General features: G+C 34.2%; 2 protein-coding genes across 2 annotated transcripts; one reads left to right on the top strand and one right to left on the bottom strand.

Annotated features, from left to right (window-relative positions):
* Window positions 1-7,104: 7,104 nt before the first annotated feature.
* LOC146734361 (histamine N-methyltransferase-like) lies at window positions 7,105-8,796 on the bottom strand. The gene is made up of 2 exons (XM_085507618.1): window positions 8,485-8,796; window positions 7,105-7,722 (listed from the first exon to the last, which is right to left on the bottom strand). The coding sequence occupies exons 1-2, from the start codon at window positions 8,762-8,764 to the stop codon at window positions 7,373-7,375; spliced, it is 630 nt and encodes a 209-aa protein (XP_085363744.1). The 5' UTR covers window positions 8,765-8,796; the 3' UTR covers window positions 7,105-7,372.
* A 10,267-nt stretch (window positions 8,797-19,063) lies between these two features.
* LOC102804114 (substance-P receptor-like) lies at window positions 19,064-23,116 on the top strand. The gene is made up of 4 exons (XM_085508212.1): window positions 19,064-19,372; window positions 20,398-20,796; window positions 22,053-22,253; window positions 22,991-23,116. The coding sequence occupies exons 1-4, from the start codon at window positions 19,064-19,066 to the stop codon at window positions 23,114-23,116; spliced, it is 1,035 nt and encodes a 344-aa protein (XP_085364338.1).
* The last annotated feature ends 3,017 nt before the right edge of the window (window positions 23,117-26,133 follow it).

Below are 26,133 nucleotides of genomic sequence, written 5' to 3'. Positions count from 1 at the left end.
GGGCTCCAGCATGAAATTGTGGCGTCAAACTGGTTGTCGGTTGAATTGTTTTGAAATAGACATAATTTTTGGAGCCTGTATTTGTCTATGAAATGTTTCTAAGTTTTGTTGAGGATTATTCTGTAAAGGAATTGCTGAAATTATTTCATCTGTTCGTAAACGGGACGTTGTTGCTTGACGATGGGCTACGGACGACTGACGTCCAAACGTTCCATTCAGATCAGATGGCGCCCTCTCGTGCCAGTCCCCCCCTGGGGAAAGTGGTCTATAAATCGGTCGGAAACGCAAGGGCGATAAGACTCTATTTTCAAGGACGCAGGTTGTTGTGATCGGACTGTTTCTTTTGTTTCGAGTTCGTTGTAGGTCTAGAAACATAACAACATTGTTTTTTAGTGAATACAGAATATGTTCTGTTTCAATACAGGATTTTGATATGCCAATCGGGCAATTTTAACAATTTCTTACTGGCGCGTCCCCTGTATAAATGGTTCTCTACTCTCCAAAAAATGGTACCAGACTTCCTGTTCAGCGCGTCTTTGACTGTAGCAATGTTTACGCCACTGTACGAAAATACGCACACGCGCGAATTTGACAACATTCCCTTGAGCGTTGTAGGATAGTGGGAATAGATGGAAATACCAGTTACATCACTCATGAAGATTGATGATTCGATTGCTGGATGGTATAGCTGTATTTAGTGTTCATTTCTATGCAATATGTCTACACTTGCGATTCTCAATTTCGATGTGTAAAATTATATCGCTGTTGTGGACGGCGACGGCTGACAGACTGTTTTGACTCTGCGGCTCTCTTTGACACGGGCAACTAATTTTTAGGTTGCTTTTTTGTTTTACTATTCTTACGTTTACTTGGTCGCATTGTCAGACACTCACAGTAAGTAAACGGGCCGGAACATAGTCAACATGGGACTCGGAGAAAGCGTCTTCGTACAACATTAATGAATGAAATTTACATTACAATCTCATGCTTCCGAAAAAACCGACATTTAAGCTGGATACTGTAGAGAACAAAGTATACAAATACTGTCTACGATATACTGCAAAGTGGAAATAATATACGTATTTGACCGTTGTTTTTTGTACAAAATTCCAAGAACACAAAACAACAAAAACTGCCGAGTACATCACACAATCACTGTAGTCACATCAGTAAGAAAAATATACTGTGGACCTCATGGTCAATGTAAATACAAAATAATTGTAGTGAATACAATATTTATAAGAATAATCTTGCAGCCTCCATGGACAAGTTGACAAGCTCTAATATTGCAAAACCGTCAGTTGTGTACTGAACTTTAAATCTCATTAGGATTTCCATATAAAGTTACACAGATCGAAAAAAAATATTAGACAAATAAAAATAATGCATTTTTGTCAAGACTATATTCTAAATTCTCTTATTTCGGGGGTATACCCATTAAAATTATTAAAACTTCAAATGTAATCATAGTAAAAATGAAGTAAACAATATTATCGAGAGTGATTTTGGATTTGTTGAATAAAATCTAAAGTCTAAATCTAAAAGTCTAATTGGTGATGGGAATTGCCAAGCCAGTTTATAAAAAATAGTGAACACACATTTTTGTAAATATTACTGACTTCGAAAGAAGCCCATCACGAAGTGTCTTGTTTGGTCTAAACAAATATTATATTTAAGTTCAGAATGTTTTCTTTTCCCATAAAAAACAAGAACTAATTCATAAACCTTAATTTCTTCGTTTGAGGGCGCACTCCAGATTCCGAGTTCTGAGTTTCTGAGTTCTGAAAAGTCAACTCTACCTTAGCGGCGGACAAGTTCAAAATAGCGGACCTACTCGTGGACGATGCTTATCGTGCTTTCACTCAAAAAAAGACGGACACTAGAATGGAAAGACACTCAAATAAAAGACATATTATTGTCAAGCTACCACTCCGCTACCAAAAGAAAATTCTAATGAATAAATGGCGCACAGTTTTAGAAGGTACGGGCATTTTCATTAAGGCAGACCTGTGCATGACAGACTACAAGATTAAACAAAGTTTACGGCCTGTGATGGAAGCAGCATTTAAAGAAAGAAAACGTACAAGATTTATTAACAGTGAATTATTTATTGAAGGTAAAAAATATACGGCTAACACTGATGTAGTCAATACTTGATTTGAATAGTCTAAGAGTTGTTTTTGAGAGTGTCTGCTGGTAAAAGCTTAAGTTGTACTGTATCGATGATATTTACAGACCGGAAATAGCTCAGCCATAAGTTAGTATATGTATATGTATAGTTTTCTCTCTACCTCTGTTTGGTATTTTTGCTGTCATGGAAATTGCCTATTGGATATTATCTTAAAGGGCAGAAACCATTTGAGGTTGCTATGCTACAATAAGGGGAATAATTGAGCTATATAAATACATAATTTGTGTTGTATCTCTCGGGTGGGGACACGAGCATGCTCCTCCAAACATCATCTGCTTGGATGCCTGAGAAGCGTCTAGAATTTTGTTTTGTTTGTTTGTGCAATACTGGTATTTTGATAACCATATGCATTTTCTGTTGGCACATGCAACATTTGTACTTTTCTGTTGTTTGGTCTGGTCCCCCCTTTTTTGTTTTTCCTTTCTCGTTGCTTTTGTCTCCTGCTTTTTCTGCTTTTTCGATCTCTCGTTTTTTATTGTTTTTTTTTTATTTATGATCTGGTATACTGTAAACCAATTAAGGCATTGGATATAGTTTGCCATGAATGATCTCTCAATTAAATTACTCTCACTTAATGTGAGGGGTATTAGAATCAATATAAAGAGAACCAAATTATTTACATGTTTGAAACGCAAAAAATGCGACATTATTATGCTGCGAGAGACTTATAGTTCTCAAGAGATTGAAGAGCAGTGGACAAAACAATGGAATAGCAAAATATTTTTCTCACATGGTACTAATCACAGTAGGGGTGTATGTATTTTATTTAGACAATTAGCCAATATTACAATTCATGATAACATCAATGATGATGAAGGGAGATTTGTGTATCTGGATGTCACCATCCAAAATTTACGAATGGTATTGGGAATCATCTACGCACCCAGTATCTCCAGTGAACAACTTCTGTTTTATGATTTGTGGAGCTCTAGTTTTAATAACATGTTAGGTGAGGGTAAGCAATTAATTTTGGGAGGAGATTTTAATGTATGCCTTAACCCTACACTGGATAAACAAGGAGGGAATCTAAAATACAAAAAAACGATTAATAGATAAAGTGAATGATAAACTGTCCAATTTTGATCTAGTGGACATTTGGCGGATAAAAAATCCAAGCAGCAAACGCTTCACATAGAGACAAAAATCTCCTGTCATACAATGCCGTCTTGATTATTGGTTCATTTCTGATACCTTACAAGATCTTGTGAAGTCAGTAGAAATCAAACCATCCATCAGCTCAGATCACTCCGCTATTACTCTCTGTATTCAAAGTGAATCATGGGGCAGACATGGTCGGTCCTACTGGAAATTTCATGATTCTTTGTGTAAAGATAGAAATTATTTCCTAAAGCTATCAAATCAAATCAAGGAGTGGGAGTCTGAGCTTTCAGGCAAAGACCCAGTGATTTCCTGGGAGTATCTAAAGTATAAAATAAGACGTTTTACAATGACCTATTCAAAATCAAAAGCTCAAGAAAAAAAACAAAAAACTTCAGGAACTGGAATCATTAATTGAGGACTTGGAAAATAATCTTGATAATGAAATTAAAACAGAACAATATCATGAGACAAAATTGAAAATAGAAAAAATCTGGAATGATAAAGTACAGGGTTCCATCATACGATCTAGATGTAATCATTACGAGCTGGGAGAAAAAAGTAATAATTTTTTTCTGCATTTGGAGAGATCAAACAAAACTAAAACAACTGTGAAACGCTTACAAATTAACAATACTAAGGAAACAAATACTGATCACATCATGTCCTATATTAAAGAGTTCTACTCAAATCTGTATGCGAAAGATCATTTGATAGAATCAGAACTGGGCGCTCAACAATTTTTATATAGTACTAACATTCCTTGCCTAGGTGAGGAAGCAAAGCAGTCTTGTGAGGGAGCACTAAATTTGAATGAATGTTTTAGAGCCTTAACCTTATTACCAAAAGATAAAACACCTGGTAATGATGGCTTGTCAGTGTGAATTTTATCTAACATTTTGGAACATTATTAGTTCACATTTACTCAATAGCTTAAATTACTCTCATAGAAAGGGACAGTTAACAGAGTCGCAAAGACAAGGGGTCATAATCCTGATTGCTAAAAAAGGCAAAGATAAAACATTCCTTGAAAACTATAGACCAATCTCCCTCATTAATACCGATGTCAAGATAGCCTCTAAAGCAAATGCAAAACGCATTTATACCATCCTGCCAACTATCATTCACCCAGACCAATGTGCGTTTGTGAAGGACAGATTTATAGGTGATGCAATTCGCACAGTTTTTGATGTAATGTGGCTAACTAGACATCAAAATACACATGGCGTGTTAATATCACTGGATTTCAAAAAAACTTTTGTTTCTGTTGATCATAAATTTCTGATAAAAACATTGGAGGTATTTAATTTTGGTAATTCCTTTATAAATTGGGTAAAAACATTTTACAGTAGCATCTCGTCCTGCGTGATGAATCATGGAAGGTCAACTGGTTATTTTGCCATTGCAAAAGGTGTGCGGCAGGGAGACCCCTTATCCCCTTATCTGTTTATAACAGTAGTGGAATTATTTGCAAACAGTATTCGAAATAATTCAACTATAAATGGTATTGGTACTTTTAAAAAAATTATTAAGTTAGTAATGAATGCAGACGACATAACCTGTACAATTAATCCCACCTCAATGATACCGCTCTTCAATACAGTTAACAAATTTGGATTAAATCTAAATAAGGATGAAACTGAGGCTCTTTTGTTGGGGTATGGTCACAGACCAAAAGAGAAAATAAATATTAAATGGTCAAATGGAATAACAATTTTGGGAGTTTTTTTTACATGCGCATCTGACATGTCTATTGAAGAAAATTTTTCAAAGAAAATCAACAGTTCGAAGTCAGTATGCTCATTATGGTCTAGAAGAAAACTCTCAATAATTGGTAAAATACAGTTCCTTAAAACCTTTGGCCTTTCCCAATTCATATATTTAGCATCAATGATTTCTGTGCCAAAATCAATTATAAAAAAAATCAATAATATTATTTACAATTTTATTTGGAATGGAAAGGATGAAATTAAAAGAAACATCCTTATTTCAGATATTGAAAGGGGTGGATTGAATATGATTGAGGTGGACTCCTTTTTTAAAGCACAACAGATTATGTGGGTGAAACGGTTTGTTTCTGATAGCCAAGCCGGATGGAAGGATATATTGAAGGGACTATTGAAAAAGTTTGGGGACCATGTGTTTTTTTGCAACTATGATGAATCAGAATTTGAAAATCAAATCCCACCCTTTTATTATGATATTATCCGGGAATGGTCATCTCTGACATCATACACTCCAAAAACAACATCTGAAATTGATAAACAAATATTATGGAACAATAGATTTTTAAAAATTGGCTTTCGTACAGTCTATCTGAAAAGTTTGGCAAGAAAAAAAGTATTAAGAATAATAGACCTAATCTATTTTTATAATGAAACTTTCATGACTGGCAATATTGGAAGGTAAAAGGTATCACTTTGATAGAATACCATACTATACAAGGCCTAATCTCTGCAATACCAGATTACTAGAGAGAGAACATTCATGCTAATACCCATGAGTGGTGTGATTTTCAAAGTATGTTGCAATTAATACACTGACGAGCAAAAAGGTGTACAAGTCTTTGTGTGAAAACATTATTGAAGAGCCAAATATTGCCATAGACTTCCAACATTTGTATGGGATGAAACAAAATGTAATTTTCAAACTACATTTCAAGACAACAATCTCCACAGATCTTAGAGCATTCCAATACAAAATTCTACACAGAGCTTTAACAACTAATGTAAAACTGTATAAATGGAAAATAATCAATTCCCCCCACTGTTCTTTTTGTGAAAAAGAAGAAGAAACATTAGAACACATATTTGTTAACTGTATTCTTGTAAAGAGACTGTGGAGACTGTTGCAAAGTGATTGCAAACTTATTGCCAATTTTGTTTGTAATGTCAAAAATATTATTATAGGTCTATGTGAACCGGAAAATATATTATTAAATCATTTTATTTTATTATTTAAAAATTATGTATCTACATGTAGGGTTCAAAAGGTTCATCTAACAAAATACGCATATAAAAGTTGGATCAGGGAAAATAGAAATATTGAACTACAAATCGCAATAAACAAAAACAAAGAGCTTATCCATTATCAGAAATGGGAACCATTAACTAATTGGTTAGATAATGGGTAAATTTAGATGTTATACCAGGTCATTTTTTTTTTAGCTCCGCTGTCGACTTTGTCGAGCAGAGCTTATCTTAATATGAGCGATTGTCCGTCGTCGGTGTCCGTGTCAATGTTTTACTTTTTCGACTTCTTCTTGAAAACTACAATCCTGAATGCTTTGATACTTGGTGTATATGTACCTTGGGTAGACCTCTCTTAGGTTTGTTCATTTCATGTTGATATCTTCAATTCTCTAATTTTGGTGAATATTTTTGTCATTTTTGGTAGAAAGTGATATTTTCGACTTCTTGTTAAAAACTGTCCGATTGCTTTGATACTATACACATTGTTCATTTTCTAATGATGTCTTCAGTTCTTTAATTAAAATGTGCATTGCTAACAGCGGAGCTATCTCAGCCGATAGGCTGCTTGTTTTTTTGTTTTGTTTTTGTTTTTATTTTCTTTTTCTTAGTTTTAATTTTCCTTCCTTTTTCCTTTATGTAATGTAATATTTTGTGTTGTATGTCTATTATTGAAACGAAATAAAAATATTGTTTAAATAAAAAACAAAAATAATAAGCTGATATTTTTGAATATGACATGAATAAGCATGATTTTTGTTCACAAAAAGCAACACAATTGTGACAACATTTTTTCTCTCAGTTGCTCCATTGACATACACCCTGTGCAGTAACATTAACAGTTCGTAATTGTATGTAATTTTATTTGTAAACAAATTTACGAAAGCTTTTAATATCTGAACTGTCACTTTGTTATAGATACATGAACATTTCATACAAAACACTTCAGACAAAATAAAATACAACTATGCGTTCGAAAATCAAAATAAAGACAACAATCAGTAAGTCAATATAATTTTCAGACGTTTCAAGCTACTGTCTCACATGACGCATTTACACTGAATATAATGTTCGAATATAATACGTTAGATATAATTTGAATCTCTGAAGATATTTAATTGTTAAAGAAGATTAAATCTGTTTCACCCATAGAAAAAAATAACTTATCGCCTTCTTTAGTAGAATTCTCACTTACATAGTCAAGTATTTTTTTCTTTATTTCAGGGCTGCATGTTTCACGAAACTTGTAAACATTAGTTATGAAATCGAGCATGCGGCAACCAGATTGAGATTTGTCTTTGAAGCAGTCAGTTATATCAATTTTATGTTCTCTTTTCTTCGACTCGTATCGGATATTTGGGAATCTACGTTTGACGATATCTTCGATGTCAGCAGTTCCAATAAAATGACACAACGGATCTGTATAATACTGGCCAATTATCTGAGACGCAATTAACCCGTGACCTATGTAAAAAACAACTAATGATGTTCAACAGTTCTCGGACATATACATATATAGGATATTTATTGAATGACCATGTAATATCTTATTATTGAAGTAGTGTAATAATTTTCATATTTTTCGAGTTCTCGGCGGGGATCATGTGAAAATTACAACATGAGTTTAATGAATACGATGTTATAAAGTCTCGAATTATAATTGTGTGTATACATGTCCTAGGCATCATAACAGATCTATCATTTGCATACAGCACCGCCGTTTCATTCAGCTGTGATTGAACAAATAATTAATGTTTTGAACCATTGATTTATTTACGGTCATGGAAAAAACATTGGCAATATTTCAACTAAATTGTGGGTTAGTTATATCAACAGTCTTCGCGTAGCTTAACAGGGTCAATGGGTTTGTAGGACTAGAAACTACGATATCCTCAAATGCGATTAAATACGAAAACGCATAGTGGCGATTGCATGTAACTTGTGACGTCACAATTTCAAATTTCGTTTAAGAACCAATTATATATATATTGTATTTATCTTTATGATATATATGTCACATACATGCTCGTCATAGTGGTATATTTTATTATATTATTTGTTAATAAAAGGGATTTCACAAACAATCGCTAACTAGTAACACTGAAACAGTAAATCAATGTACATGATTTCTCAGAGCTAGGACAATGCATCGACGTGTTACGTTCTAGTAAAAAAATAAAGTCAGCCCATTAATTGTTGTATGAATATGTTATTGAATATACTCACCATCACCCGTCTTTGAAAACAATATTCCACCATTGATAAGACAATTAAACAATTTAACCATAGTACTTTCAACGTCCTTAAAATGATATGCAGCGTGTGATGCAATAATCAAACCAAATCGTTTTGTTCCTTTACTCTCTATATAATCTTCAATGGTAGAGGCGTGAAATTCAAACACCACATTCTGCCATTTTCCTTTGTTAGTATTCACCAAATGTTTGAACTTAGCAAGTTCATCAACAGCAGGGTCAACTGCCATAAACTTGATTTGAGAATGCATAGTCAGAAAGTGATCTATGAATTGCTCGTCCACCTTTCCTGAAATACATGAAACGATAACGTCAAAAAACACAATAATCAAGAATAACATAAACATGTAAAAATGTATATTTCCTTTGTAATAACTCCTCATTCATATTTTGCATATATACAAGTATTTATGACTGTTATTTGATTAAAGATTTTTAACGCGTTTTTTTAACAAACTTTTAGCTCATATGTGAGGCGCATTATGATTTTATTTTATATAGATCAACTGTTACGATCTTAGTTTTGTATACCGATTTTATTATCAAATCAATTGTTAATAAATGACAAGCTTTAAAAACAATGTACCGATTTTTGTGATTTTTAAATATCTGTTGGTAAATGTTGTTTTATTTGCGAAATATTTTATCCTATAAATGGGTTTATGTTCGTTGGCGTTTGACTCAATAAAATAAAAATAATAATATCGGATACGTAGATTATAGGACTATATTTGTTTCTACTTCTGCATTATATTCATTAATGTCAAATTTCGTGCAATATTGTGAATATATATTATAGTAAAATATCAAGCAATGAGATATACAGTCTGTTTTTATCTCAACAATGTAAACTTGTAATGTACTATTGGCGTGACTTACCGTTTCCACATCCAACAGACAAGACATTCAGTTCCGTTGTTGGATCTAATTCTAATTTCATAACCATCATGACATCACTGTGCAATTTTTCCTCATCAACGGAGTACCCCCTTTGTTTCATTTCGTCATAGCATTCGTGATAGTAAATAGGGTAATGCATTACTGTTTTGATTATTTCTTTCATTGTTGACTCTAAATAAAAAGAAATGCAAGAAAAAACATTGCTGCTGCAAATATTTCAGAATTTTAAAAAGAGTACGACAATCAATTGCATTCACTTGTTATTTCACCAAGGTTAACTGAAGCTTTTCATACAACATGAATATTATTAAATATAATTAACTTTCGGATCAGGAAACAAAATTGTACATCTTTAAAATAGACAATTATTTACTGACGTGAGATGTAGAGAGAAAGCAAGTATTTACCTGTTTGTAGGCAACTGTTGTTGACGGAACACTTGATTTTAATGTGCAGTCGATGTTAGTCAATTATTCTTCCAAAGTCCAACTTACCTGGGTACAATGACATTGTGACGTATTATTATACGTATTGTAGAAAACAGGGCTCTAGGTATGCTGGTGGAATTGTTTGAGACTGGGCTCAACCGCATGACACACTTGTATGATTAGATACATTAGAAAAGTGGTTGTGTCAGCATAATACCCTGTTCCCCCTGTGGCATAATGGTATGCCCTACAGTTGCATGATCAGCGATGTGTATTCATGAAAACAAATATGACATCTGCCCCTATTCTACATTAATCTACCTCGCATGAAAAGTGGTTAATTCCACAACCAAAATTGGCTCCCCTTATGCTCTGATTTGCCCGCTATTTTGAGATAACCAATCATTTCATACTCGTTTTTAAATACATAGCAATAATACATATGTAATTATGACAATGCTTAGAAACCCTCAGTCAGGAACTCAAACTGACTCGAAACTGTAATATCCCGAATGCTGATTCCTGACTCCAGTGAGCTGTTATATGTGTACATACGTGCAGTAGAGATTATTCTGGCTTATTACCTGGAATATTTAAGCTCACTGTTGCATTGACACTTGCTTCGATATTATAGAGACAAAATACTGTCTTCCATGTGCAAAGTACAAAGTATGTGTGTAAAAAAGTGACATACAACCATGTGGTGCAAAGTGACCTTGGTATGTGAACTGTTCTTATAATGCGAAATGACATGGTATGAAGCGACTCTGCAATTCAAGTCGGGTATTAGTGGGGATGACCAACCACTAGTGGACATTCCAAGGTATGTTTCTCAGAAAGTTTCCCCATGTGAAATGAAGGATGGTTGCATGTCCAACTGAATGTGGCTGAAGTGTCAGATTCAGCGTGGCATATATTGGGAAATAGAACCCATGCTGGAAAATTCAAACCATGATGATTGTTGTGAAAACGAGTCCTGCAACTGAGCATGACGATGAAGAGGAGGAGGAGGAAGAGGGGGAATATAGAGGAGGGGGAAGGACATGAGCATACATGGGACAAGAGAACGTATGATCTTTAAACTTGCAAGAGATGATGGTAGTTCATTTATGCACATTTTATTATCATATAAAACAGACATATCTGAAAGAGAACAGAATTCTGTAATATACCGAGACCAAGCTGAGGGTAAACACCTGGGCAGAGCTCCAGAAGGAGTACCTACACTTTATGCAATTTTTTTAAAATTATGCTAATTTATTCATGACGTAGCAGTTTCTGTGCTCATGAATATTCATTAATTTGTGGCTCAATACATTTTAAAAGGGGCGATATATTATTTTTGGGGGAAGAGTTAGAAAGGGGGATTAGCAATCCTTAGGGGGTCAATACAAAAGAAGGGACCCATTTGGAGAGCAGCCATGCTCCTCGTGTCTGTTGTTGCACGTGACCTACAGCTGTCAACAGTGTTCGTTCTTCGACTGTGTTCGTTCTTCGACGACTTCGACTGGCTTCCATGTGGGGTAGTATTCTTGTGTTCTGTTTTCCTGACTTGAGTTTTTGAAATCGCTGTTTATGTTTTTAACGTCTTTCATGTCTTTTGTAGGAGTGTCCAATCCGTGATTCGAACTTGCGATCTTTGAGTTCCCAGCGCACTGTCTTGTCCACTGTACCACGAGTGTCTTCACACAGGAGTTTGGATTTAAGTCCTACTCATAGGAGCACTGTCTTCACTAGCATTCAAAAATCTAACTAAACATACTGGATTCGAACCAGCGATCGCTCACATTGCTGACATAGTACAAATCAACTGAGCTATGTGGGTAGTCATGCAAATTAAATAATTTGTTGTCATATTTAGCTTTATTGCCAAATGGTGTTTGCAAGAAAAAGATGGGCAGGCAAGGGAATTGAACCCAGGTCCTCCTGATCACTATGTAAAGAACTGACCCACAAGACCACAATGGTTTAACTGGATGTGTTTGCATTTGATAAGACTATATAGTGTGTATATATATAGAAATACAACATATTTCTATTATTGAGTTACAATTGTCCAAAAAAATTGCCAATTTTGTGTTTTTACTTGTGTAAACTATATGCATGCCATAACCCGTTAGTGTACATCTTGCCAATTGGGTGTTTGCCATTTGCGTTGCCCATACCTGACCCGACCCTAACCCTAATGTCAAGACACGTTCCTGTTAATAATTCCGTTGCCCATGCCTGACCCGACCCTAACCCTAATGCCAAGACACGTTCCTGTTTATAATTGCTCAATAATGATACTCTGTTGTGCACTGTCTGCGGGTACTGTAAAATGACTAATTTTCATTGGGTTTAATTTTCACTGATTTACCATTTCAGGCATATTAAGTGGGTTTTAAATTCACGGTTTCGTCATTTAGATAATGTGTTCTATGCTAAACTGTACATATTCACTGTGTTTTAATTTAGCGCATTTTCCAGTCAGCGAAATAAGCTAAATTAAAACCCAGTGAATAATTACCCCATTTACAGTAAGTTGCATTGATGTCAACTGATTAAACAAGTCGCATTTAAGTAATTTCCACTATTAACAAGTGGTTAAATTGTGACAATAAATGTGTGGACAAATATTTGAGATTAATTTTGGTGTAGACAACTCTCGTTTAATTATTTTACACCATTACAAGTTGTTAAATTGAGAGAATAAATGTCTCAACAAATATTAAATACTTAGTTTGATGTAAACAACTCACGTTTGATTAATTCCCACAATTACAGGTTGTTAAATTGAAAGAATAAATGTGCGGACAAATATTTTAGACTTATTTTGGTGTAGACAGCTCTCGTTTAATTATTTTACACAATTCCAAGTTGTTAAATTGAGAGAATAAATGTATGGACAAATATTTTAGACTTATTTTGGTGTAGACAGCTCTCGTTTAATTATTTTACACCATTACAAGTTGTTAAATTGAGAGAATAAGTGTGCGGACAAATATTTTAGACTTATTTTGGTGTAGACAGCTCTCGTTTGATTAATTCCCACAATTACAAGTTGTTAAATTGAGAGAATAAATGTACGGACAAATATTTTAGACTTATTTTGGTGTAGACAGCTATCGTTTAATTATTTTACACCATTACAAGTTGTTAAATTGAGAGAATAAATGTGCGGACAAATATTTTAGACTTATTTTGGTGTAGACAACTCTCGTTTAATTATTTTACACCATTACAAGTTGTTAACGTGAGAGAATAAATGTATGGACAAATATTTTAGACTTATTTTGGTGTCTACAGCTCTCGTTTAATTATTTTACACCATTACAAGTTGTTAAATTGAGAGAATAAATGTGCGGACAAATATTTTAGACTTATTTTGGTGTAGACAGCTCTCGTTTAATTATTTTACACCATTACAAGTTGTTAAATTGAGAGAATAAATGTGCGGACAAATATTTTAGACTTATTTTGGTGTAGACAACTCTCGTTTAATTATTTTACACCATTACAAGTTGTTAAATTGAGAGAATAAATGTGCGGACAAATATTTTAGACTTATTTTGGTGTAGACAATTCTCGTTTAATTATTTTACACCATTACAAGTTGTTAACGTGAGAGAATAAATGTATGGACAAATATTTTAGACTTATTTTGGTGACTACAGCTCTCGTTTAATTATTTTACACCATTACAAGTTGTAAAATTGAGAGAATAAATGTGCGGACAAATATTTTAGACTTATTTTGGTGTAGACAGCTCTCGTTTAATTATTTTACACCATTACAAGTTGTTAAATTGAGAGAATAAATGTGCGGACAAGTATTTGAAACTTATTTTGGTGTAGACAACTCTCATTTGATTAATTCCAACAATTACAAGTTCTTAAATTGACAGAATGAATGTATGGACAAATATTGACCATTATATTTGTGAGTAAATACCTGTTGTTTAATTAATTTCCACCTCTACAAGGTTGAGAGAATAAATGTGTCGACAAATATTTGATACTTATTTAGGTGTAAGAACTCGTGTTTGACCAACTTCCACCATTGCAAGTTGTTAAAATAATGAAATAAATATACTGGTATCATTGGATATTTGATTTAATTGTGAAACTTTCTAACAAAATGTTAACTGCTGGCTTCGAACCCTCAATCAACAATTCCGCAGACACGGTATAAATTCCACAACACCACAGAAGATATTCGTCTGTTGCCTGAATTGTTTTCGTAATATAGGGAACGCCATCGACACTTTAACAAAACTTACCTTGACTTGGGTCTTGTTTATCTCTTGTCACAATCTGGAAACTGTTGAACAAATTGCGCGTCGTCCAGTTTAAGACGTTAGTTATTTTATTATTTATTCATTCAGTTTTGTATGGTGGAGTTTTGTGAGGTTTATTATTTTTTTGCGATGTTCTTTGTTTACTTGTTTACGGTTTGAGAGATTTCAGTTTATTTGATTTACGTTTTTACGGTAGCTCTGAGCGGGACTCGAACCCACTGTCTTTTCAAGCTAATTTTGATGGCACGCTTGTGTACCACGCCACGACGTTGGTCGTTAAGTGGTGTTCATTTTTCTAACTACTCCAGTGTTCCGATGAGTTGAACGGAAAAGCCAAAACGATTGCTGGTTTCTGATTGCTTCGGTTCTGGTGAGTGTGTATCTAGTGTGATTCGAACCCATGTCGTTTGTATTGGGCGTTTTTTTTATTTCCCATGTTGGCTACGCCGTAATATGCAACCAGTTCCCCGTTTTATTGTGATTTTGAGTGTTTAATGATGTCTTCCTCACCCGTAACGCCATGACCCAGTTTCAACCACACGGCCATTTTGCAACACAGTTCGTGACCCTCGGCGTCACCCGACTGACTGTATGAGCGTTCTGTTCAACTGTTAAGCTAGGATTTATTACCGTTATTATCATTATATTGTCACGTGATTTGTTTTACCTTATGTGTAATGTCTTAAGTATCTTTATTGTAATTTGTATATACCAATTCGTATATACCGAGGAAACGACCCCGATTGAAGGTCATGTATTTTATGACGTCACCAATTCGTGTGTAGGTACTGCTTCTAGATCTGTGCCAACACATGTATGACCTTTGGAATATGACTGAACCACCACAATGTTCATTTATGAAATACATTGGCCAAAAAACATAGAACTGTGACAAGAATCCATCCATGAATACTGCTACTCAGTCCTTTTCAGTTTGAATTCTGTTGGTATTAAAATCCTCAACTTTTTTGCTTAAGGGTTATACAGTGAAGCCACCCTTGCAATGTCTTTTTGTTTTTGACTTATTTCTGTGTTTTATCTGGCCTGAGTCATAAACCCGGGTCATGGCGAATACCTGGTACATTTCCATAGGTCACCGTATTGTGTATTATATCAATACACATATTATATGGCATGTAATATCAGAGGTTGCTGAATTAGTCGATGTGCGCGGACTAGAAGACTCATCCTTGACCTGGGTTAGGGATTTGACTGTACAGTTATTGAAATAATTCACAATGTACTAGATACAGTTTACCTACACGATACAAGATATTTAACCATGTACACAATACAGTAAATCGTTAGATTGATAAATTCATTGTCCCATTATGTTTACAACAGATAAAGTTAAAATATGTGGTGAAATTCCTGCAATCTTTACACTCACCTGTTTTGAGTACAGCTCCTGTTCATGTGCATTTAGTCTATACACCTTAATACCTTAATTTGCATATTAATAATAGGCTTTTCTCGCAGTAGTTGCAGTGAATAGCTGTGTTCAGTCACCAGGGCAATATACTGGAATATATTATGAATAGTGACCTGTATTATATTAGACACATTCTTCACCTCTTGTAACATTTCCACGTTCAACATCGCATACCACGTGATGAAGTTGACATATTCTTGCATGATTATTCTTTATGTTTATCAGCTTATTTTTTGAATGAATGAATATAAATGAATAAATAAATTAATTCGAGATTCTAGTAAACGTCGTAAATAGCCATACTATAAATAGACCACATACCACGAAGCATGTTATGGTTGAGATAGCATCTGTGCCAGTGAACAAGGTATTCAGGGCAACATTCCATGGAAATAAACTCCAGTGTCAAATTCGCCATCACGTAACTTTTCCGAAGATCGATATGATGTGGACGTGTTTTTTTACTATAAATTATATGTTGCCATCAGATTACAATAGCAAGAAAATGTTTTCAAACGTATTCTAAAATACTATAGAAGGTCTAACTCATATTAACAAAATAAGGCAATTATTGTGATGGACGGTTTTCGAGGTACATAACGACAAAGACACTATCGTAGTGCATTTTGTACGGGATTATACAACCTGGCATCTTATTAATATAGATCTTTTTTCCATTTTTTGTTTTGTATTACTCACTTTTGAAAAGCAATTTACAATGACAATTTAACATATTTAAAATATCGAGAATAACGATATATATATACGCGTCCGGAGTAAAATATAATTGGTCCTGGAACATTTTACTATTTGATATACAACAAATACAACCATCAATTCTAACAAAACGTATTCAAAATTACTTTAGTTATCCGACCATCATCAGAGATGTGACTCGTATGGTCGGCTGCGCAAAACGTGTACACTCTTCCCACTTGCCAGGCTCACTGCAATAGTATTCAATAGAATAGTGTCTTTTCGGATTGGACGTAAAGATGTCGTTTCTACACATAAATATTTTTAATTAAAAAAAACACCGTTTTAAATGAAAGCACAGTGTTGAAATTAAAACATGTGTATTACATTACATGTAAACAAAAACTTTTGTATTTTCTATCAAAAAAGTAAAGATTTAGTATTTATTGAAATATGTTTGTCGGAGTATTTAAAATTAAGCACATTAAAACACACAAAAATACTTTTTCGGAATAGCGTTTAAATATCTAAAATATACTCTGGAAGTCGTAGATAAACATCATGGTATATAAGATATTGACCTAACTAGACGTAATTCAACTTGTAATGAGGTGATTATGACATTGCCTGCAGGAAATAGTTTAATGCTTTATGCTGTTACTTCTTTATTAAATTCAAATGTGGTAAGTTTATTTATTGCTGGCCTATTTGCACATATATGGTGATTAATCTCTAGTTATTACTGTAAAATACTTTATTTTAGCTGGAATTAATTTTCACTGAATAGACTTTTTGAATGTTTTGTATGGAATTTATTTTCACTGATTTTTGATGAGTTGAATGTAAAATATAGGAAAAAAGATATATTCGCTTGATTTTATTTTCACTGAATCATCCCTTCAGCGAATATAGCGAAAATTAATTCTAAGCGAAAATAAAGTATTTTACAGTATACTGGTACACCAATGATTGATTATCTGTGCAACATACACCCACACTCTTCTTTAGTAGCAGACACTGTGCCTGTGAAACAGACAAACAAATGAATAAAACCACATTGTTCCCTGCTTTTCTTTGTCATATATGCCACCCGAGTACAATTCAGGGTTAGTTTGTTTTAGGGATCTTGTATTTCTTATTCAGTATTTAAGATTCTAGTATATCAAATTCGTATACATTTGAATTATGTGTTCTGTGTTTAATTCGTGTCATATTTTATTTGGGCTATGCACTTAAAGCGTTTATAATCTGCATAAATAAGAAAATTGTATATGATGAAAACATTTATAGTCATTGTGTTTGATTGCACCATTGCATATAACACATTAAGCAAAGCGTTACCACTAAAATTACATAAAAAGTGCATACTATAACAACATAAAAGTGGTTTCACATTTTGAAGAGTATGTATTGAAAATTATGTGTTTATCATTGCAGCACTTGGAAAAGTGCTTTCACGCAAAAAACAATCTAAATATTGAAATCTGTTTCCACTGATAATATTGTGACAAATTTCGTTATTCTTTTGGAAAATATTATGACCAAATTATATGGTGTTTTAAAAGTATATTTGCCTAACCAGAATTGTTCTGTCGTGTTGCTGATGACATAAATCTAATAATTAAAATCTATAAATCTAATGATTAAATTATATAGTTAGTATCACAAAAAAACACAAATGTACCATGACATGATTTAATTGAAAAAAATATCACCTTCCAATAAAACCTGTACGTTTCATATAATAATTGTATGTGAGTAAACAACAAAAATACCAACCACAACCAAATTACATTTTAAAATCCAAGGTAGCACAGCGCAACACTGCATAAATGCACAAGAAGAAAATATTAATAACCGATAATAATAGTCGACAACGTATTTGGGTAATGAACGCTAAGTGTGGAATAATATAGGGCTGTCAAGTATGTTTATCCATATTCCGTACAAACGTTCTAATACACCGGAATTGTGGTAACACGTCACAATCGTCATGCAGCACGTATTGATACTTCACTTAAATCGAAATAGAACACATTTAAATACAAAATAAATGAGAGTATATCAATTTATAAGAGAAATTGTATTGTACAACAGCACAACACATATAAAATAGAAATTAAAAGACACCAACAATTTATTATCGAAATTCAATTGTACAAAGGCACCAAACGATTCTACTGTTCACAACATGTGCAGAGAAATAGACAAAACAAGCAGCCCGGTATCACGACATATTGTTCTGTATAGACATGCCCATTACATTTAAGGCTGTCATAACTTTTCTGATAACTCTGATGAAAGTCTACTTATTATATTATCTACGTAAATATTTGATTGTTCATGTCATTTTGAATAATTGTGCATTCTATTACGTTATTTTGCGGTTGCAGTGAATCGACACGTGGCTCTCCACTTTTGCAGTGCGCCCTCATATCTATTTCGAAATCTTGATTTAATACGCTAGTGACCCGTGAGGGCGGTTATACACATCGTAGTCTGGTCCCCTGCCCCAATATCAACGCTGAGGGCGGTTAAGAAAATATATTTTCTTGGGGCAGGGGACCAGACTATACACATCGTTGCCTATTAAATATTATCATACTGATATATTCTACACGCCTCGATGAACACATGTCATACAAAAATCAACTATTATTGTATGCACTGCATACTCCCACACTCCCCTTGAATGAAATGGAATGTTCCGGCGGGATTTGAACTGAACTTCTTCTACATTATCAAAACTGTTCCTTACTAGTACGCCGTAGCGATTGAAATATTTGCCAACATAACCTTGATGGATTCCGACACCATGGCGAACTTCACAAATGATACGGACTACTCATGGCCAATACCACAACTTCCATATCACCACGTGGTTGTCCTGACAACGTTATTTTCTATAACTGTTGTTCTCTCCGCTGTAGGAAACATCACAGTAATTTGGTGTATGTGCAGAAGACAGCTTATATTGAAACCATTCAATATTCTCCTGTTAAACCTGGCCGTTTCTGACTGGAGTATCACTATACTGATATTTCCATTTCTGTTTTCCGCGACAATGGTGTTCAGATGGAATTATGGACCAGTGTTGTGCCACTTACTTCCATATCTATCAAAAGTAAGTTCGTCGAATATTTGTAATATCTATCGAAGAAGAAAAAACATTGACATAAGTAATCCATCGCAATGACATACACGATAGTATATAAATATGGCGCTAACGATCACATGGACTTGGCGAATCAACGGTCAATTTTATAGTTACAATAATAGTGTGACAACACGTGGAACAGCATGTGTTTATTTGTTTTCGGGAAAGTTGATATAATTTATATATTCTCTTACTGATTTGATGTTGTGTGGTGTAACTGTCAGGCGTTTGTGCTGTGGTGTGCTTGGTAGTTGATATATATGGTAGTCATCTGTAGTGTAGTGTAATGTAGTGTAGTGTAGTGCAGGAAGAGACTGACAAGATATTAGCCCGGTGATGCGTAATCCCCCAATGCCAGCAATGATTACCTTTAGTGTGTATCAGATTCCCATCATTGTACGATTCAATTCCTCAAAGAAAATGAGTTCATTTTTCCCAAAAATTAAGGAAAGTCGACCGTTGTATGTTTGTCGTGTTAATTGAAAACAAGCGATTTGTCACACTCACAGTCATGGGCGGATTTAGAGGGACCGAGGGGGCTTCGCTTCGCGCCATCGGCTCTCGCAAACTTGGCCTTCGACCAACTTATCGGCCCCCCTATTCCAGATTCTTAGATCCGCCCCTGACAGTTGTGCCAAATATACCAATTTGATCAAAGAGAAGACACCTCACATTAATATCCAGAAATTACTCGACAATTTACATCATACAAGACGTTCAGTTCAATTAGAATGAGAATTAATTAGGTTAAGATAAAAGTATGGAAAACCAGACATCAGTGGATAAGAAAGTATACAGTTGAGTGTAAACATGGATGCCCATGATATTTTGCTATAAGTATGCTGATTGAGTCAATTCAATAATATGGATATCATAATTGAAATATAATACAAAGTTGTGATAAAGAACATTCGAGTAATTTTGTCGCTCAATAGTAACCTGTCGCCTGACCAACCATTTTTTTTGCATAATTTGTTTTATTTTTGTTACAGTCTGCTACCCTTGTCAGTATATACACACTTATCTTCATCGCCTTCGATCGCTATACCGCTGTAATGTCACCCGTAGCAAGCACCGTATCGAGGCAAAGAAGAATCACGGTTGTCATAGTAATATGGATAGCAAGTCTCCTATTCTCACTGCCATTGGCATATTTCAAGAAATACGAAAATGTTGTCAATGGTGGAGTGACGGTACCCGTATGTTATGACGAATGGCCAGGGGAAAGTAATATAGCATACAATTGGATAACAGTAGTAGTGGCCTTTGTAGTGCCAATGACAACTATCTCCATCATGTATATCCGCATGAGTATAATGCTGCGTAGTCGTAAAGTACCTGGACAAGCGAACGCCACACGGGATTCGCGACAGAAAAAAGCTAACAGAAAAGTAAGTTAAAGCGCGGTGGTCGTCGCGCAGCGCGTGTTCGAATTTCATGTAAATAAACAATGTATTTTACACGCGTTGTATACGTCCCTATGAGTCCCATATCGAACAGGACGCGGCGCGACGACTACCGCCCTTTAAACATAGAGCCAACATAACATATATAACTCACATTTTTGATAATTTTGTTGTATATCAATTTCTAAATTGTAATGTATGCAATAATTTATAGATAACTTATATAATGTTTTTAAGAGTTGCATGTATGACTACTTCGTGGGTTGGCATGACGCTAACGTGGATGATCGCTGCGTCACGTGACACGTATTCTGAGTCAATGTGAAAATATCTGACGCAATCATGATAAGCAAACAACCTAAATTGTATGATTACCATAGTCTTGCGACGAACTGAAATTATGATAGGCAAAATGTGTACTTACTATTTTTGCATTTATCCATTTTGTCACAGTCCCTCTATTATAGAGGGACTGTGATTTTGTGTATAAAATTTCTACTGCCTGGAACACGAAGCCATTTTTGGAGTACAATACCCCAGCATGGAAACCTACTCTGTCGATTCGCGACAGAAAAAAGCTAACAGAAAAGTAAGTTAAAGCGCGGTGGTCGTCGCGCAGCGCGTGTTCGAATTTCATGTAAATAAACAATGTATTTTACACGCGTTGTATACGTCCCTATGAGTCCCATATCGAACAGGACGCGGCGCGACGACTACCACCCTTTAAACATAGAGCCAACATAACATATATAACTCACATTTTTGATAATTTTGTTGTATATCAATTTCTAAATTGTAATGTATGCAATAATTTATAGATAACTTATATAATGTTTTTAAGAGTTGCATGTATGACTACTTCGTGGGTTGGCATGACGCTAACGTGGATGATCGCTGCGTCACGTGACACGTATTCTGAGTCAATGTGAAAATATCTGACGCAATCATGATAAGCAAACAACCTAAATTGTATGATTACCATAGTCTTGCGACGAACTGAAATTATGATAGGCAAAATGTGTACTTACTATTTTTGCATTTATCCATTTTGTCACAGTCCCTCTATTATAGAGGGACTGTGATTTTGTGTATAAAATTTCTACTGCCTGGAACACGAAGCCATTTTTGGAGTACAATACCCCAGCATGGAAACCTACTCTGTCGATTTGACAAAGTTTGGATTTCATGAAACATGCTCGCTATTGATGTTAAATCCTATAAAATGTTGTACACGTTTGCAGGCCGTGAACAGTCTCACCTCAATAGTGATATTATTCGGCATTTGCTGGCTGCCAGCAAGAATATTCACACTTGTGGCTACGAGATGGTACTCAGATCCTGTAGTTATAATGACGATAAAATGTTGTATCTTTATATGGTTAATCTTATCAGATTGTGTCTTTAATCCTGTCGTCTATGTACTTCTTAGTGATAAGTTCAAGGTACGTATAATTATGCTGTTGTTGTTGGTTATAACTTGTAAATGACATTATTCTCCAAAAGAGCAGATATTCTTAAAGACGTCACAATTTTACATTATGATTTATTGCAGGTTACTAGTATATATATGTATATATATATATATATATATATATATATATATATATATATATATATATATATATATATATATATATATATATATATATATATATTAGTGTTATGACGTCATAATGCGTTTTTATTGCTCAGCGTGATACGTGCAGGGTCGTCACATCGCTATCAACTGTTCGTAACCATATCTTGTCCAAAAACGCAATTAATGCATATTTTATTAAATGGGTTACCACAGTAAGACATAAATGTTAGAAAACAACAAGTCTGTTTGATGGTTTGCTCGGTCGGTCGGTCGATCGGTCGTTCCCTCCCCGTTTGTTTGTTTGTTCGTTTGTCTGGAATCGTAAACAAGTCAGGTTTACAATAAATTGATCAGGGGTTGTTGCATAACGTATCATCCTCACACCACTTCTCTTTGGATACCTCCATTTGTACAACTATTATTATAGCTCCGGCCAATACATGAACAAGTAAGATACTTATATAATTCATATTTGATGGCTTAGTGGTGATTAGAAGCATTAATATGTAATCTGACAGCTATCCTCCATCGATATGTTTCAAACCAATTAGTTAGTAAACCATTACATTATGATGAATTTATATTTTTTACATTTTTCAGGCAGAGGCTAGACGTGTATGTCGTTGTTGCTTCGACCTCAATGAACGCTACCCGCCGTCAGCAGCAACGCGTACAACAGCGATAATATCGCATACTAACACAAGAAATACGATATTTAACAATTAATATGACTGAATTGATTCTACGTACATACAGTGCATTATGACGTAATGTATCCATCACGTGACACCACAGTGAGTCTGGTCGCCTGAGGTCTATATCACAACAAACTCGTATACGAGTAAAATTCAGAAAACCATTGTATTATGGATCGTGTTTCCGATATATCACAATTATTGTCTTAACGATATATAATAATTCATGTATTATGTGTATATTATTACCGTTTTAACAAAGTACAATCAAATTATTGTTGTTTATTTCCGATATTCTTACACCTACAGTTGTTTGTTTCAACACAGTGTGCTTATATTTTGTAACAATTATTAACCTGATATTCAATTATTACTTTCTCCAAATATATTTATTAGGTATGCATTATTAAGATATCATTGTTATACGTTATGGTATGACATATGGTAATTATCTTCAGAGAATTTTTTGGAATGGATTTTCATAAAATGTTCAGATGGGTTTGATTTTGATACAATCGCCTAAATCTTGGGATACAAGTTGATTCGGTTGTCATGGAGATAATAGTGTTGGCATTAAGTCTTCATTGATAACTTATGGTCGAATGTTTATGGTATTGTAGAGGGCTTGCCTTTGATACAAAAACTAATCTTTGTCCGGTTGCTGTGGTAATAGCAATTTTTGGAATGATTTAATTGGTAGAGATTTTTGCAAAGGTGTATTTGATGACAGATAACTAAAAAACGTATAAACGTGTTTTCGTGAAATTTGTATGTATTATTAGGAATGGAGTATTATAAAAGATGAGTACACTGCAGCTCTGAGGGAAGTTTTCACTCTAGTTTACTAAGATAAATCAACGCTTTTCTACACGAGTTGGTGCTTGCGCGATTGCTTGCGTAGTGGAAAGGTCATATTTCGAGCAATAAACATTCGAATGTGACGTAAATATGACGTCTTCCCATAATATGACAGAACGCGTCGATAACAAAATATATTATAGTCACATATCCGATCATATTTAGTATTTACCACTAGTTATTATTATATATTTCAGTTTGAAAAATAAATCACTATAAATATGAGCAAGAGAAACTCTCTTATTGTTGTGTTCATATCATATGGCAGAACGACTGAAAGCTATCACTGCATCACGAGTGAAAATAACTTCCATACTCAACAAACGTCACGACGAAGCCATGACATTCTGTATAATAATTACTCAATCCATATGTTTGTACGAGTGCGCGAAAAGGCCTATTCAAAATGTTGTCCAATGATTGGTTCATATGCAAATTGTTTTACAAAATAAAAAGAATTCAATGTATCCCATGGACATCTATCGTAACTCAGGGCCTTATTAAGCGTATTTTTGACATACATATCGAAGAATAAATGTAACTTTTAATAACCCTGGCCGAGACACGGCATCCAGCTGGAGAGTGTAATTGCCACGGCAATTTTGTTTTCACATAGAATTGCACGGTTCAGGACTGTGAAGGTTCATGAACACGTGACTAATTTGCATAGTTATTTCACGGCTCTTGGTATTTGCTTGTGCAACAATTAACTTTAATTAATGTCTTCTTAGTCAAATTACACAATCATAACACTTAACAATAATTACAGGGGCCAACAACTAGCTCGATATTTCAAGATATACAACAAATGCCCTTAGAAATGACTACTATATTTTGTCTCATTTGCATATGAGTTGCAGATATTACTAATGTTATTCCACTGCAAATGAGTATTTATTCTGAAGTACATATGTAATAATGCATATCATAGCAAATCGCGCCATTCGGATAGTCTTTAATACAATGTGCTTGACTGAGGTATTGTCACTGGCCATATGCAAATTAGAATGGTACAATATGCAAATCATACATGCTGTTAGATACTGACAGGTGATGGTGTTTTACAAACTAATTTATTTGTTTATACTATGTTCAATATATTGCAATGCAACGTTTTCAGTCGTATATCTGCAATTCCATGGCCGCATTAATCAATTGCGCATTTAGTAGACAGTCTTGATTGATAGGTCGATTTTCATGAACAACCGTTGCAAAAACAAAATAGCCTCATAAGTTCTATCTTGGTTAATAAATAATAAATGAAATCTCGCTGGGTTGAAATAATGAATTTAATACTGTGATAAATCCAATTCAAACAGTACAGTCGCTGGCACGGTTCTAAAAGCCGTACCTAGGCATAAATATTTGCTTGTACTTCCAGTCCAAAGCATTGGTTCATTATTTATTTGTAATAGTGCCACGTATTCCCTATCCATACATGGCTCTTGTTTCACTCCCATCAAAATTCTGTCACAACACTTGATTAACCGTATTATCCGTTGGGTCTTGGATTTAGTCTTCGAATATCTCATTTTCTTAATTTATCTTTGCTTGATGTTATCATAACGATAATTTGAAGATTTCAGAATAGTTTATATAATTTAGACAAAATTTGTGTATTTTACGATCACTATTAATTGTTATTAAAACTATTATCACCAATGTCACAACGCCATTTTCTGTGGCGATGTCGAACTATGACCTACGACCTTGGGTCATTGTGCGTTACAATGCAAGTATATGAACACACAAAAAGAAATAATACAAGCCGTTTAATTATTCCAGCTCCCTACAGTCTATGAAATATACAAAATACCAGTATCTCCATGGCACAATAGAATTTGAGTGACCCAACACTTGCCAGTAGGTGTTTTGATAGAAATTTATTATCAATTATGGAAATCATAAAATATTAGAACTACATAAATATACTATTAAATGCAAAAGCAAATAATCATACTATGTTAAGAATTTATCAAATACCTAAATAATAGAATGAAATGCCGTCAAATTCGTTTCAGGGGATTTGATTGGCATTCTCCACTAAATTTAAATATAAAAATGAATGTGAGAATAAAGCTGGAATAACAGATATTCAAACGATTGTACGAGGTATTGTTCAATGCAAATGTCCCACTGTTCCGTATAACCAGACTAGTTATTGGTTCCACAAAACTATTTGTACACACT

This window comes from Saccoglossus kowalevskii, chromosome 14 (genome assembly GCF_978046115.1).
Source record: "Saccoglossus kowalevskii chromosome 14, keSacKowa6.1, whole genome shotgun sequence".
Taxonomy (NCBI): Eukaryota; Metazoa; Hemichordata; class Enteropneusta; family Harrimaniidae; genus Saccoglossus; species Saccoglossus kowalevskii.
The sequence above is the reverse complement of the archived record's forward strand: the minus strand, read 5'-3'. Positions and strand labels throughout refer to the sequence as shown.

What these genes read in the sequence shown, in the direction of transcription:
- LOC146734361 (XM_085507618.1), bottom strand. Translation starts at nt 8,764, where the DNA reads ATGCATTCTCAAATCAAGTTTATGGCAGTTGACCCTGCTGTTGATGAA. An exon ending in GTTTTCAAAGACGGGTGATG is followed by an intron (nt 7,723 to 8,484) that starts GTGAGTATATTC and finishes TTTTTTACATAG; the next exon opens with GTCACGGGTTAATTGCGTCT.
- LOC102804114 (XM_085508212.1), top strand. Translation starts at nt 19,064, where the DNA reads ATGGCGAACTTCACAAATGATACGGACTACTCATGGCCAATACCACAA. An exon ending in TACTTCCATATCTATCAAAA is followed by an intron (nt 19,373 to 20,397) that starts GTAAGTTCGTCG and finishes TTTTTGTTACAG; the next exon opens with TCTGCTACCCTTGTCAGTAT. An exon ending in AGAAAAAAGCTAACAGAAAA is followed by an intron (nt 20,797 to 22,052) that starts GTAAGTTAAAGC and finishes ACACGTTTGCAG; the next exon opens with GCCGTGAACAGTCTCACCTC.